Genomic DNA, 19,843 nt, shown 5'->3' with positions numbered 1-19,843 from the left:
CTGCCTGTTGTCGTGTCTTCTTCTTCTTCTTGTTTCACAGAGGACGTCAGCTGAGTCAGCGGTCCTTCAGCGTGGACACATGTGCGTACACATTATTGCTGAAGGGATGTGGTAACATGGTCTGACAATGTGTTCTGGGGGTGTGATCGGGTCACTCAGGATGGATGTTGATACCAGGTCTGAACCGAGCCCCTGTCTCTTCTCTAACCTGGTGAAAACACTGACTTTAGGTCTGTAAAGTCCTGGTATGCGAGTTTTACTGAGTTGTTTACTGAGAAACTGGTGAGTCTGACGTATGAATAGATTTTAGATTTGAGGAAAAAGAGAGAAGATGCTAAATTTAGCATGTGAATCGTTGTAACGCAGCATGAACTCCTCCTTTGACAGAAAAATCCTTTCATTAATAAAAACTCTTGTCTCGTTGAACCAGTTCGACACTTTTGGGAGTGTGTTTTCACGCGTGCAGTCACCTGTGCACACGAACGCAGCGAAGCAGCCGTTATTGTTCCAGCAACACACAGAAAGCCGAGCTGAAGAAACTTTAGCATCCTGGAGCGCTGCCCAGAAACAGCCACAGACGCTTGAACCTGGTGGGCGTAGAAACTCGCCTTTCATTGCGTAGCCGTACTGTACAGAGCGGTTTACAACGTGTGGGCCGCATCGCCTCCCGCATGTGTGAGGAAGCCAGCTGCCATGGAAACCACCGAAATACCTTTCCCCCCCCCCAACAAACCCTGACCTTCTCCACTCTGTTTGTAGTGAAGGTGTGAGCGGAGCTGGAAGTCTGCCCAGTCAGGGTTTTTTAATATTCATCTGAGCGCTGAAAATACTGTGAGAGCAGGAGAGCGGAGGCATCTCACTTCAGCGTGGCCTCCGTTCATCACAGCACTGTTAATGTTTAATGGACCGGACGGTTCCTGTCTGACGCACGCCGAGGTGAACCTGTCTTGTCGTCAGAAGTCGTCACCAGGTTCATTTTTATTGGGTTTTTTTTCTTGCTCTCGTCAGTGAATCCCATAAAAAGACCAAAACCAACAGTCTGTCAGTACTTCTGGATTTCCCTCCCGTCTGTGGCTCTGATTCTCTCTGTGATTTTTGATTATTGCTGAAAATAATCTCCCTGTCAAACACAAGTTTCTGATCCTTCCAGGTTTTGTTCATCCAGATAATCTCCACAGATGAACTCCACTCTGTGATGTTTGAAGCGTAAATTAAATGTGTGTAATTACTGCACAATTACTATCCAGGTTTCTATAAACTGATCAATGTACGAGTTGTAAAGTCAGAGTCAGAACAGTGTGTAACTAAAGTGGCCTGTAAAGACGGACTAGTGAGCAGATGAGTCTCCGTGTTCGCTGTGAGGACGTTTAATGTCCCCGACAACCTCTGTAGTCTCATTTAGACACTTGTTAGCAACCGCTAACAGTTTTTAACACACAGAAGAGCTTTATAATTAAACTGTGGGACATTTAATGATGGAGTTTATGTTGGAGAACAAAACATGTAAATATATTCAGCCTGCGGTAACCACACACCGTATTTCACACATTTAACTGAAAACCCATTCAACAACTCTCAGACTTTGAGACGAGGGAACCAGATGTGCAAAAATACTAACTGATTTCTGGGTTTTATGACCACAAACTACACTAATCTGTTGCCTGAAGCAAACAGGAGGAAATGGAGGATCTGCTGGGACTTTGAGCTCAGAGCCTCAGACAGGAAGTCAGAACGTGTTGAGAGAAAGAAGAACTCGTTTCTGTTTTTGGTCTTTTTTCAATGGGATTTGTTAAAATTAGAGAAATAAAGAATCAACAGTCACGGCCTTATTGTTTTAGTTCACATATAAAAGACTTTCTAATGAACGATGTCTCACTGTGGTCTTTAAACACATGACGTCTGTCAGCTCACACTCACAGCTAACAGGATTATTTTCACATAATAATAATTATCATCGTTTGATATTTAGACTTAAAGTTTCAAACATTTTGTTTGTTGTATTATGTTGATTTAAATTTGAAAGGATTTATTGACACAACCATATTCATTGATATTGCCAAAGCAGAATACTGATATTAACTTATAATATTCAGAACACTGTCAAAGGAAACTAAAGAAAATAAAAAACAGTACATGTATTATATGTCATATTTAACAATTACAAAACTGAACAAAATGCTTTCGATACCAAACTACACCAGCAGATCAGATGTAAATAAATTATATCTTTTTTTGAAACTCTAATCTTTGCAATAGAAATAAGAAATAAAACAATAATAAAACACAAACTACTGAGCAGTTTTTTGTCCTGTTGCAGTTTGAATTCAACTCATTTGTGTTTTGCTTTATTTTATTTGATTGTATTGTTGTTATTGTGAAATTCAGTGAGTCTAGGGCTGCACGATAGATTTTACGATTGCAATATGATTCACAATTATTGGTAATAATCATTTCTGCATTACAACTTTCATTAATTTAAAAAACAAATTCAAATCATGATGATGTGACATGCTGGGGTTTGTAACAAACTGCATTATAATGCTACCATATTGTGATTTCGATAATATTTCTATTAATTGTGCAGCAACATAATTCTGTATTTTTACTAAACACTATAACTTCCTTGTTGCATAATGAACGATGACTAAACTGAAACCAGTTTGGGAAAATGATAAAATCTTGTATCTGTTTTTCTATTAGTTTCTTTTCTTTCTTTTTCTTTAATTAGCAAACAGCACAGTCCAATACAGAGTATATAAACATATAACGTCAGTGGATTGGATCAGAGCACTGACAGAGATAAGCTGATAGAAATGGGTATTAGATGTTAAAGAGGTTTCCTTTTAAAAGTTAAATTTATGTTTTGTTTGGTTTAATTTTCAAAAATAAAAAAGGATGGTTTATGATCTGTTGCATAAATTAATAGTACAAATAAATAATAGTAATCTAAATAGTCAGTTCATGTCTGTCATCTTATTTTATTTAGACTTAATTATTTTTATTCTATTAAGTTAAATTATTTTCTAATTATTTTGTATTTACTGAATCGTAATAAACACATAAACCTGAAGGAATCCGATGAGAAACATGAAAAACAAACATTAAAGAATAAAAACTACATTTTCTACGTGAGTTACGTAAAACGTCGACCTACGTCACGCGTGCGTCAGAGGTCAGAGTTGAAAGTTGACAGGGGAGGGCTCGTGCTCGGACGGTTCGCGGGAAATGTCTCAAAACAAATCGGTTCTGGTGGCCACGCGAGCGACTTCAGGAGGCGCGTGAACTCATCAATCAGCCGAACCGATCGATCGGATCAATAGAGGCGTCTGCTGCTGGTAGTGACGTAACCAACTGTCAATAACCGAACATTAGCCGGACAGTGATTAGCCGAGTTAGCTCCGTCAGTTAGCTCCGGCTAATCTGTTAGCATCGAGCAGCTACCTCCGGCTTCACACCGGAGACACGCAGCCGCGACCCGGGAGGGAAGGCGCCGTGAGCGGGGAGCAGAAGCAGGGCGGACGGGGTCAGAGGACTCGGTGAGCGGGCAGAGAGATGGCGGAGAGGCCGGAAGACCTGAACCTCCCCAACGCGGTGATCACCCGCATCATCAAGGAGGCGGTGAGTGGAGAGCCGGCGGCGGGGAGGGAAGGGATTACTGCAGGACAAGTACCAGAGCAGCGGTGTACAGATACTCAGTTACAAGTACAAGTACTCATTCATCATATTACTTCAGTTACAGGAGAAAAAATATCATAAAATATATTTAAAGTATCTTAAGTAGAAGTAACGTTACTAATACAGCAGTGTAAAAATACTCAGTTACAAGTACAAGTACTCCATTCACCATATTACTTCAGTTACAGGAGAAAAAATATCATAAAATATATTTAAAGTTTCTTAAGTAGAAGTAACGTTACTAATACAGCAGTTTAAAAATACTCAGTTACAAGTACAAGTACTCCATTTATCATATTACTTAAGTTACAGGAGAAAAGTGTCATTGTAACATGTATTTAAAGTATCTAAAGTAAAAGTAACGTTACAAAAAAAGCAGTGTAAAATACTCAGTTACAAGTTAAAGTACTCATTCATCATATTACTTCAGTTACAGGAGAAAAAATATCATAAAATATATTTAAAGTTTCTTAAGTAGAAGTAACGTTACTAATACAGCAGTGTAAAAATACTCAGTTACAAGTACAAGTACTCCATTCATCATATTACTTCAGTTACAAAAGAAAAGTGTCATTGTAACATGTATTTAAAGTATCTAAAGTGAAAGTAATGAACCAAAAAAGCAGTGTAAAAATACCCAGTTACAAGTTAAAGTACTCATTCATCATATTACTTCAGTTACAGTAGAAAAGTATAATGAGAACCCTGAGCGCCTCATCTGTTCATGCAGGTGCACACGTCCTTAAAGCCTTTAACACACCTGCTTGTTCCTGAAACCAGCTGTGCTCACGTGTTTGTGACTGTTCCTGTGTTATTGTCTCCGAGCCTCTTTTCTCAGCCCGCCTGTGTTTTCTGATAAAAAGCTGCTGGTGTCCTGCAGCTCTGAGATAAACTCCTCCGCACGGCTTGTTTTCTCAACAGCTCCCGGATGGGGTGAACGTGTCGAAGGAAGCGAGGAGAGCCATTTCCCAGGCCGCCAGCGTGTTCGTGCTGTACGCAACGTCCTGGTGAGAATCAGCCGGGATTCATTCATGAAATTCAGTTGGATTGAAGTGGCATCATAACAGCGTCTGAGTCTCCGGAGTGCTTTTTAAGAATGATCCATTACACCACTCCTTAAATAAAACAATGGCTTTTCTTCCTGTTTATCTCGTCACAGTGCGAACAACTTTGCCATGAAAGCGAAGAGGAAAACTCTGAACGCAGGAGACGTTTTGGCCGCGATGGAGGAAATGGAGTTTGAACGATTCCTGGAGCCTCTCAGAGAAGCTCTGGAGGGTCAGTACATCAGTGTGAAGACAATATGACACAAAATACAAGTTCATATTATTCCTCATCAGTCTGACTGCATCTGATTGGCTGCTCAGACCTGGTATCAACATGTGGTTCACTGTGATATAAATTACATGTTTGGTCTCTCTGAACCCGCCTGTGTTAGCAGCAGATGTCTGTGAACGCACCGTCTGTTTCAACTGATCCAAACATTGAACTAGTCACCAGACTCCCTTAACAAATCGGCTGATTTTAAGAGTTGTTTCATGAGGAGAAACTTAAAAAACTTTCTGAAACTTTGCTAAGACAGATTCTGAATCATCGTCTCCTTGTAAATTCAGCATCAAATGAAAACAGTAAGTTGTTTGTTTCCTTGTAAAAAGTGTCAGTTTGTGGCAGCATGGCTGTACCAGCCTGTCTGCTTCTGTCTAAAGTGCTAAAGTCTTACCTGCCAACATTTAGCAGCTGTTTGAACACACTGTTTACACTGATTTCACCATTTACACTCAATTTATGAAAGAAGAAACATTTTATTGACGCTAAACATGTCACATTTTACAGATACACTAAACAGTAACCAATATAGGCGACTTCTTTGTCCCCAGACTCCCTTAAAAAATTGCTCGGTTTAGTTAGTTGATGAGTTAGGACACACTTTATAAACTTTGACACTCTGTCTCTGACAAATTCTTCATTTTTCAGGCTTTCTTGTTAATTCGGCAAACATTAAACATTAAGCTCTTTCTTTCTTTGTGTAAAAAACATTGTGTCTGTTCGTCCCAGTGATGGACGTGTTTATTTGCATACAGAGCGAGGAAGTGAGATCCGATCATAAGCGCTCATTAGAGACTAACAACAGGTGTGAGCTGACGGACTTAAAGCTCTGCACTTGTGATCGGATCACCTAGAACGAAAGGTTAAAACCAGGTCTGAACAGCCTCACAGCTCATTCTTCTGTCACCGACTTCCTCCGTTTCAACAGCGGAGCAGATGTTTCCAGTAACTCTCAGAGCGGAGAGATGTGAAATAACATGAGCTCCAAGTCTTTGATTTGCGGTTAACGATGGGTGTTTGTGTTCCTCCACAGTGTATAAGAAGGGCCAGAAAGGAAAGAAGGAGGTTTCTGAGCAGAAGCGCAAAGATAAAGAGAAGAAGGTCGACTCTGAGAACGATAAGAGCAGGGAGGACGAAGAGGAGGAGGAAGAGGAGCGCATGGAGGAGGAGCCTGAGGCCGAGAACGAAGCTGAGGAGGAGGAGGTGGAGAACTGATGAAGCTCTGGTGACTGACATGCACTCCCATCACCTCCTCTGAGGTCATCACTGGCTGGACGTGATGCGTTTAAGTGACGCTCGGTCATCACAGAGCCACCATGAATTAAAGCATCAGTTTTACCGAGCAGCAGCAGGTGAGGCTGCTGTTTCCGACCCGACAACAAACGAAGCACAAAGAAAAACTCCACCTCCTGATCCTCATTTTGTATTTTTTTTTATCATTTTGATACAAACACTGTTTTTTCTTGACCGTTAATAATACTCAGTAGTTAGTTTTCATCGACAGGAAGTTAAATACAAAGACTGATTCTGGTTAAAGAACTAACACACTCAGCTTTTCAATCAGTTTACCACTGGAGGGAGTGAGAACACAGGCAGTCGTTTGACCAGCGTCCAGTTAGAAAATGAGCTTGTTTAAAATGTTTCTATAGCAGCACACTGACGATCATAAACCCTGTTTTATTTAACAAATTAAGTGCTCAAAGGTTAAAGGTTGTCTAAACAAAAGAAGCCGTTGAAGAACTAACAAAAGAGTCCAAGTTTAGATTTAAAGGAACAGATCACTCAAAAAGTAAAATCCAGTCATCATCTCCTCCTCCTGATGATGAAAAGTCAGGTGAAGTCTGGTAGTCCACAAAACACTTCTGGAGCTTCACAGAAAAACAGAGTTGCAGCATTCTGCTAAACAACTGAAGCAGCTGGAGACTTGATTTAAAATGTGAAAAACATCCCCAAAAATATATAAAGTGGCTCCACACAGCTCGTCCAGTGTAATCCAAGTCTCCAGGAGCCCGAGATCACAACACGTTTACCTTATTAGCTACAGTGAAGATTTCGTGTGTAAATAATCTCTTTTCAAATCGATCTCTGATCTCGGGGCCTCCAGATTATGTGAGACGAGCTGCATAGAGACATTTCATGTTCACTCCCGTTGTGTTTCTCCAGCTGCTTCAGTTGTTTAGCAGAATGATCCAAGGCTGTTTTTCTGTGAAGCTCCAGAAATGTTCTGTGGACGTCGAAACTTCAACTGACTTTCCATCAGCGTGGGCGTCTCATTTTTGGGTGAACTTTTCCTTTAATCCAGGACGATTTCGATCAAAGATTTACTAGTTTTTGGTACAAAATCAGCCGCTAGTTATGAATTTGAGGATAGAACACTAGAAACAATCATCGAGCTTGTAGCGACTGGACGTGGTGAATCAGTTTAGCGGTGACGGCTGTAGTGACCCGTGTTGTTGGACCACATTAATTAATAATAGTTAAAAAATGGCTGCAGCTGTGTTCAGTGCACCTTTTTGTTCTGCTGCGTTTTTGAACCCTTTATACTTTTGTAGAGTTGTATATGACTGGCTGAGATTTTCAATAAATATTTTGTATAAAAGGAGAACTGTGTTGAGTCATGACTGACCCGAGCGACCCTGCACGCCCACCACACGTCGTCACAGTGACTCTGGATTCAAACAGGATCCGACTTCAGACGGTTTTCCTGCAGCTGCAGTCATTAAACAACCTTCAACACATTCGGGCTGAAACAAGCTGCTCAGATCTCATAACACGGAGACGTTCACGCAGAACGAAGCTGCTGACACATTTCCAGCTTCGCCCCGTTCAGTTCAGGAGTTCATCTGATTCACTGAAGTTACGAAACTGACAGAAAATAATTGAACACAATTCAGACGTATGATGTAACATTTCACACCTTAGTGTTTCAAAACCAATGATGGTGTTTTGTTTCCCAAACTCAATCTGGATTTGCTCTTTTTAGCAGCAAAAAAAAAAAAAAAATTACATCAAGAAATGATTTAATTAAAGGAGCACTCTGTAGTTTTGAGAATAAATTCAAAATCAGAATTTTAATATTTAAAATATTAATGAGGTAATAATTCAAACTCAGAAATATGTTTTCCATGAGTGAATAAACGAGCTGTTCTCAGACGAAAATAAGGTCGCAGAACACTGAAGCTAGAAAGGTGGCAGGGTCCGCCACATATAAACAAAGTAAAACAGTATAAACTGCGTTGTCCTTTAAGGTCAGTTTGTTTATTCTTTCATGAAAACAGTTTATTTAGGTAGGAAAAAATAAAGTCAATGAAGATCTTTTCCTTCTGATTAACATTTCTTCCCCAAAAACTACATAATGCTCCTTTAATCTCTATCCCACTCATCTCTGCCACAGGCAACAGTAGGAAAATTACATTAAAATCTGAGGTTTCACAAAGTAGCAGCTCTGAATGTAATTTTTGTGAGAACCACAAAACCTTTAACTTCTCTCATGCGATACTTTTCCAGCTTTCTTTTCCTGGCGAGGCGGTAATGAGCTTCCTTACTGAAGAAAACTGTCCTCGCCACTTTGTTTCAACCGTGTATAAATTAACCTCCCAGTTTAAAACAGTCACCTTGCTTCAACGTTTGACACAATAGTTACATGGAGTTCAGCTGGTACACGCCCAACAGCTTGAATAAACCTCATTATGGCAGTTACTCATTGCATCTTTCTCATGTCTTCATACTCTACTCAAAATTACATTTGGCTTTTATTGCATATAAGCACCTATAATCCCAATATCCAACTTATTTTTAGTGTATTTATTTGGACAAACCAGCTGTGAAGGACATGTATTTAGAGCTTATATAAAAGTACCATTTCAAAATACTCCACTACAAGTAGAAGTACTGCATTCAGAGTCACTCCTTAGTGAAATGTTTCACTTTTAACCCATTATTGTGCTGAATGACCTTCAATTTATAAATTCAACATCTTCAGTCCTGATGCCGTCACGTTTAATCAGCATTTTAATGTTCTGATCCGACAGGACCGAGGTCGTTCACTGATTTCCTCATCTCGGGATACAAAACCAGGATTGCTGCACGTCCCGTTAAATTAAGCTTAATTAACAAAATAAAAAAAACAAGGTCAAACACAAGCTCAGTTTTTCTGAACATTTTATTGACGTCCTCAGTTTTTACTCTGATGGACACTCGACTTTGCCGCTGTTGATGTCATCGATGACATCGTGGGGAGGACGTCCATCGATGGTGCAGCCGACAGACTGAGCGGTTCCCAGGATCTCTTTGATGGTTCCTGAAGGAGGAATTAAGACAAATATACAATCAATGACTTGATGTAACAATACAAAATGTTTACGTCCATTTCAAATTAGACACGTTTGCAGCTCATCTCTGTTTGAGGTTTAAAGTCCAATAAAAACAAAACATTACTAACACGGGGACAGAAACCAGGTGAATTTCTCTCATGTGGTCAATGAATGTTCCAGACTTTACGGCACAGGGTTGTCCATTAGTTTGAGCAGCTCTGTTTCCTAAAGTTGGGTCGATCTGAGCCTCCACTGGATTATACTCAGTCACTCTGACAGACAGGCATAGTGGCGGGAGGCTGAGCGGTACACGAAACACATTGTCCTGTTTAAAGTCTTACCAGAGAGCTCCCTGGCGATGGAGCGAGGCCTCATGACGCGAGCAACGCCAACGATCTCATCGAAGGTGACGCTTCCACTGTGCTTGACTGGAAAAATAGAAAGTGAAATGCGGTCAATCCACTTCATCCAACCTTGTCTTTGTTTTTTTTAAAAGTGATCGTTTCCACACAACACTTACTGTTCTTGACCTTCTTCCTGTCACGAGGAGGCTCCTTCAGAGCCTTGATGATCAGAGCAGACGCAGAGGGAACGACCTCGATCTAAAACAAAGACAAAGTCAAGTCATCGTCCTGCCGCCACCAAGCTGACTGCTTATATTCACAACTGGCTGGGAGTAAAGGACCAGTTCACCCAAAAATGAGAAGTCAAAGACAAGACTCCAGCTACTTCAGTTGTTTATTAAAATGCTGCAACACTTTTGCTGTGAAGCTCCAGGAAATGTCTTGTGGACTATGAAACTTCACCTCATGACTGAATCTTCGTTTTTGGGTAAACTGATCCTTTAATAAAACCCTGCAAGTTCATATTGTAGATTACAGCCTGTGAATTTGTTCATAATACTTACAGCTGCCTGTCTGTTCTGGATGGTCAGCTTCACGGTGATCCTCAGGCCCTTCCAGTCACCGGTGGCCTTGGCAATGTCATCACCAACTTTCTTGGGAGACTGATGAGAAAACAGAAAAGGTCAGTTGAGATTACATTGGACTAACAGAACCGTCTGTTAAAGCTAAAAATAAATCTGTCAAGAGTCTTCATCATGCAGGAGCTTTAGTGTGTGTTCCAGACTTTACGGCACAGGGTTGTCCATTAGTTTGGGCAGCTCTGTTTCCTAAAGTTGGGTCGATCTGAGCCTCCACTGGATTATACTCAGTCACTCTGACAGACAGGCATAGTGGCGGGAGGCTGGTTCAGTTTGTAGTGAGATGTATTTTTCTCTTTTCAAACTCACCAGACCCAGAGGTCCGATTTTGGGGGCCAGGGCGGATGTGGCTCCGACCTCTCCTCCTGTGCACCTCATGTACACTGAAAGACAAAAAAAACAACCTCGTTAAAACCTTTAATTGATGCAGTTTCTTCACACTCTGCAGACTCGACACCCACTGACAGCTGATCTTTCACAGGTGTGATGACGGCTTCAGACAGAACTGCAGTGATTTTAACAGCATATCTGCTCGTTTAGTCCTGAAGCTCATTTAGCTATTTAACACTTGAGTGAATTTTTTTTAAACCAGTGCACCTGGAATCAGGAAAATGACAACCAACATGAGACACTTTAACTAAAGTCTTATGAAATGGGGCACCAAACATTAATACTGCATGTAAAACCCATTTCGCGCCATCGCTGATATAAGAGCAGTCATTAAATTATGATTTAACGCCTACAGACTATTATATTCTGAGTGTTGGCATGTTGTCTACGTTCCTGACTGCCAAGTCAAATTGTTTCAGGCCAAAAAAAACCTGCAGGTTGGACTCGATCTAGTAACATTTCATTGCTCATAATCATTTTGTTGATACATCATACACAATACTATGTGCAGTTTTGTAGACACGCTAAAATCCCCGTTATGTGGAATATCCCCACTACGATCCTGAAAGTTGTTTTAGTTTAAGGGAAAAGATCTTAAGCTTGACACCGTTTTTCCCCACCATCACAAATTTCTGGAATAAAAAGGATATTTAGAGTTATGTAGGCCAAAACTATAAACTTAGCACTTCTAATTCAGACTGACAAGTCTAATCACTCCTGTCTACTTCGTGATGTGTTCGACAATAACCTCAAACATTTGCACAGTGGTTGTGAATCCTGCTCTGGGTATTTACAATCCCAAACCAAACCTGAGCAACTAAATCAAGACATGTCCAGCTAAAAAATAAAAGCTGTGAATACATCCAACAGGACTGAGTCTCCATCACGGTGTGTAAATATGTGCAAAGTCACATGGAACAGAGAATGTGGCGCAATGAACTGCATCAGAAACATTTACATTGAATAATATCTAAATGGACAAAATTAAGTTCAACACAACATTGACACTATTGTCTTATAGATTGAGGACAATTTATTTATGTTCGCCTACATTTTCTCAAAATAAATTACTTCCACCTACACTTACTTTTAAAGCGCAGCCTGATGTTTCCTACACAGCTGGAACTACGATCACTTTCAGTACAAGTTAATCTGTCACGGTTTTAGATTAGTTTTATCTATAATGTGCCAGATTACAGTAAAAAATACAATTGTTAGTGTTGAATGTGACCTAGACTTATTTATCACAATATAAAATGTGAAAGATGGATTCAATCACACTGAAGACAAAACCTGAGAACATTTTAGATGTTTTGTAATTTATCAGAATTAGGGTAACTAATAATCTGGATTAATAAACCAGGATTGCAGGACTCAATACAATTATACTAGCTGACATTTTTCCAAAGGAATATTAAATTAAGAAACTCATCTGTATGAGCATCAAAACTACAAAACACGAACACTGATTCATAAATCAGACATCACGTAATCTAATCTCTAAATCACACTTTACAGCAGGTTTACGAGGCTGCAGATTATTTTTAATTAACGCTGAAACTGATTCATTCAACGAGTACGAGGTTAAATTAGCATTAGCTAGCGTTAGCCGATTAGCTAGTACCGTCATCCCACGTGTATTCGCGTGTAGTCCGCCCCAGACACCAGTTGACCCGTCAAACCTGTCACAAATCCATCAGATTTCACCTGATACATAAATGTCAGCATGCAGAAATTTAGTCAGACATCGTTTTTAGCATTCCTCGTCGCGTCTTGTGTCCCATCTTTACCGTTTTGTGCGCGCCGCTCACAGGCCGGCGGACACGGAGCGACTCCATCTTGGCTGTGAACAAACGTCTGCGTTTATTACCCACTTGACAGTGAAAACATACCAACTTTAATCTCGTTGGGGTCGAATTTGGGAGGCATGTTGCTGCTGTGGTGGTTGAGCTCAGTTCAGCTTGGTTTGGTGAGGGTGTCGGATGAACCCGGACTCGGGACGACCGATTACTGTTGCACCTTCACCGCTAAAGGGAGAAAGAAAGGCCGAGCGGCGGCCGCGGAGGGATTTATAGGCACGCCAAGTATCGCGAGAGGTTATGATCCCGTTCTCGTGACGTAGATTCAACGTCACCACTTTCAAAAACAGTTTTATTTATTTATTTTACTACAAAGCACTTTGTAACTTTATCTTGAATTAATAATCAAATTATTATTTTATTTTATTATGATTAAATTATTATTATAGTCTAATTTAATCACCTTCACAACGATAGGACATGAGTCAAAAGAAACCTCACATGCTCTCTGTAATCTTATATTTATTTTAATTATATTTTTGATTATTATTTTTCTACATTACCTAGCTTACATTGTATATTTAGCCTGCAGACACGTTTTACAGCTCTGCAGTCACAAACACAACCTTCCTACACAGCTTTCCTATACTTAGTGTGTTTGTTGTAATAAGGAAACCCTGAACAATATTTGGAGTATCTAATGTAACAAAATCCTTATCTCCTGGAAAATAAAAGTATTTTACCTCCCAGATGTGCTCCAGTTTATGATTTGTCGAAGATAATTTCTTTTATTTTACATCCATCCTCACAATTTGTTTTTTCAAACATGAAAATTTCTCTCAATTCATGTTTACTTTCTCTCATCTTAAACAATCTTTGGGTACTTAGAAGACAATACGAAATGATACGATACAAAACAACACAACATTAAACAATACAATACGAGACAATATGATACGATAGTATATACTAAGTATATGACACGAAACGATACAATACTAAATGAAACTATATGACATGATGGGACACGCTAAGAGACGATACTATACAAGATGATGTGATACGAAAGATACGAAACCATGAGATCAGAAACAGAATAATATGATATAAAACAATATAATACTTTGCAACCAGATACCATTCTTAAAAAAACTATGATACAATAAAACATGATGTGATACTCACGATACGATGTGATACAAACGATACGAAACAAAATCATACGATAAAATACTATATGACAGAATACGAGACGATACAAAATGTTACATACTATATATTAGTTGATGTTTGATTCATCACCACCCTGCACCACTTCCCTTGAAATAACTAGTGTTTTATATTATAAGACAACAGTAAACGGTTTATAAATATTCATTTAGAAAATCCTTCACTTCACTCAGTGTTGTAACCGACCTCGAATTGTTTGCTTTGATGTCATTTCTGTCATTTCCAGCATAACTCATAAAATATCTATTATTATTATTCCCAGAAATGCTTTTTCAACATAATTAATGAGTTGCATTTGCGTATTTGTGGCATTGCTTCCCAATAATTATGCATTTAGATGATAATCTAGTTATAAAGTGGTATTATAGAGCGGCACGAGTAATATAATGCAGACTGTTGTGAGTGTTTTTGCTTGTGTTTAATGGAGAGTTTTTTCCGGTGGTGGAAAGTTATTTTCTGAGCTGGTTCATGAACTCAGAGGAGGTTAAAGTGCTGCATGTGGGTGCTGAGTGGATGAACATCCTCCGTAGCAGAATAATGGGGCCTGAAGCCGGTCGAGCGCTGCTGGAATACAACAGCATTATGTCAGTGTTAGTGTACATTACTGCAGGTGTTTGTCATCTTTCAGGTTGCTGTCAGTTGGATCATCGCGGCTCCGAGTCGCATGTAAAAAAGCAGTGTTTGGATCCTGAAGGACTTTTTGACTCAGAGCTGCTGCACAGGAATAGAAACAGAACACAAGAGGGAGTAAGTGGGTGAGAAGCAGAGATCATCACTGTTGTGCTGTTTAATATGCATCATGAAAATCTGTGAGGATACTCAGAAATTCACAGCTCATATTATCAAAGGACAGCTTTATCTGTATTTACAGAAAGTCCTCAACATTTAGAGGAAATGTCACCTCTGAATAATCTTCTTGATGAAATGTTATCAGGTTTTTCAGCTCTAATGGACAGAAAGCGTCTTTAAATATAAAATACTTCTTTTTATGTTGGAAATAGATAAGAAATGTTTGATATTTCTTTATCCCGTGCTGCTGAATGTGAAGTTTTTATCGCTGTTTTTCTTTTTCCATTAAACTTAAATCTCTTAGCTTGTTGTTATCACATCATCTGGTCATCTTTATGTTTCTGTCTCTTTGTGAAGTTCAGCGATAGTTCATGTTATTTCTGACCACGTGATGAATAATGGAGATGATTTATTGTAGCTGAATACTCCTGGTAATAAATCACATCAGTGGCAGTCGCTATAATCCCACATGATTATAATAAACTCTGTCTCTGCTGATTTTTCTGTGTGTGAGTGACCCGGTTTGCCTCGTGTTAACTAGTTCAGTACAGTAACGTCACATTACACCAACATGAGACACGAAGGAGTCCAGTTTCATCTCTGCAGAGGACACGACAGCCTGTGATGTAATTACATTTCCATTCTCTTGTCTTACTGTGTGTGTTTGTGTGTGTGTGTGTGTGTGTGTGTGTTGGGCTTGTATTGCTATCTTTATCAGCACCAATCTCAGTGTTTCACCGCCGTGGGCTGTTTGAACACTGACACTTGTTTTGAAGGTTGAGGTTAGAATAAGGTTGATGTATGTTTGCGTTCACTTGTGATGGTTTGGTTTGGGGCCATCAGTGTTCGAAGATGTATTCAGATCTTTTACTCCTCAGGGTGAAATGACTCCACAAGTCGTATGTTAATAATCTGATGTAAGTCCAGAAAATGTCTTTAAGTGAAATGACTCACCAGGCAGAATAATGACCCGTCAGTCGCTGCGGTTTCATGGACAATATCTCTTCTGATTAGAGATGCTAACTTAACTGTTTCAGTGGACGCTAAATAAAGAGATCTGTTAAGATGTGTGTTTAAATGCATTAAAATATTTATTTAGTATATGACTTTCTCAACATGTGCAAAGTGGTTCTGCCCGCTGTGAAGCTTCTGTTCTGCTGGACATATAACAGAAGAAGAAGACGTTTTTCTCCCTCAGCCTGGTTGAGAAAATTCATACATTCATTCATTTGCTCTTGAATTTTGACTACAGGTGAGACGAAGCAGGATGTCTCCACAGAAACAACGTTTAAAAACTCTGGTTTACTGCAAAATACAGACAGATTTATCCAGAGGGTGTAGAGTGATGTGGTCTGTAGTCCTAAAAGCCAGAAATCAGTTCGCATTTTTGCACATCTGGTTCCCTCATCCCAAAGTTTTTAAAATTGGTTTTCAGTTGAATGCTTAAAAGACATAAAACACATCATTAAATGTCCCACAGTTTAATTATAAAGCTCTTCCGTGTGTTAAAAATGGTTAGCGGTTGTTAACAAGTGTCTGAATGTGACTACAGAGGTTGTCGGGGACATTAAACGTCCTCACAGCGAACACGGAGACTCATCTGCTCACTAGTCCGTCTTTACAGGCCACTTTAGTTACACACTGTTCTCACTCTGACTTTACAACTCGTACATTGATCAGTTTATAGAAAACCTGGATAGTAATTGTGCAGTAAGACGCTCAGTGGTGGTGACGTTTAAGTCATGTGACCGTGATGTCGTCTGTTTGTAGCCTAGCATTAGCTTTTTACTGCTACACATTTAATTTACGCTTCACTGAGTGTTCGCTCTGTTCACTGAGCACGTTTCTACAAAACCACAAATACTTTCAAACTTATTGTTTAACGTTTCTATGTTGCAACTTTACCTTTGTTTAGCTTGAATGCTACCACCATCCCCTCCACCTCCCTCCTGGGTGGGAGTTGCCTGACTTCCTCTGTTGCTGTCATAATAGTTACACAGCCACTAGAGGTCGCCACCTAATTCGAAAAGTAAAAAAAGTGTTGTAATAAGCTGCTTTCAAAGACGAACGATATGGTTGTTTTTTGAAGGAGGGGGTCCGCCATGTTTCTACAGGAGCCCAGAACAGACAAACCAAAAACCGACTCCAGAGAGGGACTTTTACGTTTTTGATGGCCGCTTTTGGGGAGGGTGAGACGAGGGATGCTCAGTTGGTTTCACTGTGCAACCTCGTCACTAAATCCTACACACTGGACCTTTAATCTACAACAGATGATCTGTTATTCATCGTATTTTACAACATATATTTTGTGTGTTAAACCCTGATCTGTGCAAAGTGACTAGTAACTGTAGCTCTCGGATAAATGTAGTGGAGTAAAAAGTCAAAATGTACTCGGTTACTTTCTGTGACTCATTATGTTAACGAGGGTCCTCATAACAACACGAAGACAAGCGTGTGTGTGAGTGTGAGTTTACAGTGTGGAGAGTGCGAGCCAGCTGTTATTTCTGCATAAACAAACTGAGCCTGAAGCAGAACCATCGAGCCAGTGTTGACACACACACACACACACACACACACACACACACACACACACAGTTGGACAGCTCATTTGTTAAACTCGAGGGAATGATTCGATTTCAGCAGAGTTCCTCTCCTCCATCTTTTCGTCCTTCTTGACCTTTTTTCCTCGTGTGTTTTTTCCAATCAGCAGCTTCGTCTCTTCTTGTTCGTCGCTCTAATTTCTCTGCCGTACAATTTCCTCTATTGATTTTTTTTTTTTTCAAGCCCAGCTGTAGTCGAGGGAATGAGGGCTAAGTACAAAGCTCGTCTCTGTTAACTGGATTTAAAGGAGGGGAACAAATTGTCTCTGGATTTCTGGCGCTCGGCCGAGCAGATCTATGAGCGGGTTTATTGATAGTTACGAACCCTGAGCAGCAGCTTCTTGATTGGGATTGAAAGCAGGACGTCGATGAGGCAACTTTAATCTTCACTTCATTCAGAGCCCAATCCAGTCCGAGCTAAAGACACTGTAGATCGACTGCCGTGTCTGAGATCTCTCCTCGGTTCACTCACTAAAGTTTAAGGTAAACACATTTAGTAAATCGAGCTGGATGTCTTATTAGAGCTGGATACAGCGCCACCACTCAGCCTGGACACTCGCGGTACTGCAAGTAATCTGTGGCCAGAAAACGCATTTTAATAAAAACAAAGTAATTAACTTAATTCAACTTAGTTGCGAATAGGAGTAAAAATATCCATCTATGTCAAACTGGAACGAGGAGGTGGCCTGAGACATAACTTCCCTCCCCAGACAGCTGAACAACCACTCACACCTGGGCTCACCTGGCCTCTTGGATGAGAGGTGACACGTCCAGTTGTCTACGATACAGTGCTTAGAAATACAATAACCTGGATGACTGAGCACCTTCATCAACATCTTAATTACGAATAAATAATACAAAAAAATACTCTTCTACAAGTGAAGTCCCGGATTCAAAATCTTACTGATCAGGTAAAATGACTCCGAGTTGTATGTAGCTGCTGAACTATCATACAGACACGAGAACATGTGAGCACACGTTACTTCTCACCGGTGTTATTTAATGTGTTGATCTGCCTGTTTGTTTTCCGCGTCACGGACGGTTACACTCTCTGTTGACTTGTGCTCGTTCAGGTAGAAAATGCCAACAGGACGTCGCTGCCAACTCATCAAAAACTAAAATTGTGTGCGGTGAAACAGACTGAACTGTCTTTAGCAGAGATGTCGTCACTCAGCAGAACAACCTTCCCTCTGTGATTTTACCTTTCTTTTATTTGCGTCAGTCAAACTGTCTCCCGTCGTCTTTCTGCCCTTCTGCACAGTTTGATTAAGCGTTGTATCTGTTTGAGTAAAGATACTTGAGAGATTTAGCAGACAAGAGATTTAAATGAATAAGAGAAACAAGAGATTAGACCTTTTAAGCAAAGACAAAGACTTTCCAGAGATTAGCGTGGCTCCAGGTTTGCCGACATTTCTCAGACATTACGTAACTACGAGCCAGAGAGGACAAATCTACCAGGGTCAGGACAGGTTTCACTACTAGAAGACATTTGCTGTCATTTCTTTCTCCTGCAGCGTGAATATCAGTCCATCACAGCGAGTACGAGGCCTCAGTTTCATATCAGTGCTGCAGTTTGTATTCTTTGGTTCGCCTCCATCACCTGATGTCCAGAAATCATAATAATTCATCAGAAACATCACTGATATGTTCCTCTTTACATTCAAAGAAACAGTTCATTTGGGGAGTGACTGTAAAAATATAAATATACAAACTACAGTTCATCAGGAAGTGGGTGTCAGTGGTGGAAGTGCTAATACCAGACTATTTAAATACTCTGTTGCAAAAACAAGTCCTGCATTGAAAATTCAAGTAAGTAAAAGTATAGTCAGTCTAACCAGGAAAGTATAACCAGGAAAATACACTCAAAGTATCGATGAACTATGAACTGCTGATTTTTTCCCCCAATGAATCGATTAATTATCATAAATATTCTGGAAATAGTTTGAAAAAGAGGTTTAAAGGACTAAATGTTGCTGTTACCTGACACAACTTCCTCTAAAACTACAATTTGTTTACAGATTGAATTGAAAAGCAGATAAAACCTGTGAATGTGTGAGCGACAGCCAGGCTAGCTGTTCCCCTCTGCTTCCAGTCTTTATGCTAAGCTAAGCTAAGCTAAATGGCTCCTGGCTCCAGCTTCATACTGAAAACAGTCATGAGAGTGGTATTAATCTTCTCATTTAACACACAAGGGTCGATCAATCAAAACAATAACAAAAGATGACGTTTAATGACATCATGGAGTACTGTGGGATCATGGGAGTTGTTGTCTTTCTGGTTAAAACAACCACCACTGCTGATGAAAGGGATATGGAAAATGTTACTTTGTGTAAACTTGTAGATTTCTCTGGTTTGAACATTGTTGGAAACATTTGGGATCATATAAGTACACAACTCAACAAAATATGTAACAAAGGTCTCGTCGTTTTTAACCTTTTTAATACATAAATGTTACATATTATATCTTTAAACTGCGCAAGGAAGCAAATAAGTGTATTTCCAGACATGCTCCATACATATATCATTATATTTGTTGTGTGTTCAGTGTGAACAGAGCGCTGACAGCGTTCAGGCTTTAACTTTGTCCTTGTTCGTTCTGTCGGTGAGCTCGGCTCAGCTCCATTTATCTCTGACAGCTCTGGGAAATTTCACTTCACTGCTGTCCCACAAGATCACCTCTGTCCCATCATGCATCTCAAGATAACACTGTTGTCCAGTGCTGTGTTTCCTCACAGTCAG

At 39.9% G+C, this 19,843-nt stretch overlaps 2 protein-coding genes and 2 non-coding genes across 5 annotated transcripts; 1 reads left to right on the top strand and 3 right to left on the bottom strand.

Moving 5' to 3' along the window:
• The first annotated feature begins 3,182 nt into the window (after positions 1 to 3,182).
• On the top strand, positions 3,183 to 7,603 carry pole3 (polymerase (DNA directed), epsilon 3 (p17 subunit)). The gene is made up of 4 exons (XM_073464384.1): positions 3,183 to 3,618; positions 4,597 to 4,682; positions 4,835 to 4,953; positions 6,035 to 7,603. Exons 1-4 carry the CDS (start codon positions 3,553 to 3,555, stop codon positions 6,214 to 6,216), a joined length of 453 nt encoding a protein of 150 aa, XP_073320485.1. The 5' UTR covers positions 3,183 to 3,552; the 3' UTR covers positions 6,217 to 7,603.
• A 1,542-nt stretch (positions 7,604 to 9,145) lies between these two features.
• Positions 9,146 to 12,733, bottom strand: rpl12 (ribosomal protein L12). 2 transcript variants are annotated; one of them, XM_073464205.1, is made up of 6 exons: positions 12,579 to 12,733; positions 10,606 to 10,679; positions 10,222 to 10,320; positions 9,835 to 9,916; positions 9,656 to 9,742; positions 9,146 to 9,301 (listed from the first exon to the last, which is right to left on the bottom strand). In XM_073464205.1, exons 1-6 carry the CDS (start codon positions 12,613 to 12,615, stop codon positions 9,183 to 9,185), a joined length of 498 nt encoding a protein of 165 aa, XP_073320306.1. In that variant the 5' UTR covers positions 12,616 to 12,733; the 3' UTR covers positions 9,146 to 9,182. The 2 variants fall into 2 exon arrangements, with proteins under 2 accessions (XP_073320306.1, XP_073320307.1); XM_073464206.1 differs by lacking the exon at positions 12,579 to 12,733 and adding an exon at positions 12,477 to 12,567.
• Positions 9,484 to 9,610, bottom strand: LOC140995314 (small nucleolar RNA SNORA65). The gene has a single exon (XR_012178766.1). It is a non-coding gene; the product is annotated as a small nucleolar RNA SNORA65 (small nucleolar RNA).
• On the bottom strand, positions 10,430 to 10,556 carry LOC140995309 (small nucleolar RNA SNORA65). The gene has a single exon (XR_012178762.1). It is a non-coding gene; the product is annotated as a small nucleolar RNA SNORA65 (small nucleolar RNA).
• Positions 12,734 to 19,843: the final 7,110 nt, after the last annotated feature.

The sequence above is a fragment of the Pagrus major genome, chromosome 4 (assembly GCF_040436345.1).
Source record: "Pagrus major chromosome 4, Pma_NU_1.0".
NCBI classification, from domain to species: Eukaryota; Metazoa; Chordata; class Actinopteri; order Spariformes; family Sparidae; genus Pagrus; species Pagrus major.
This window is presented reverse-complemented; position numbering and strand designations above follow the sequence as displayed.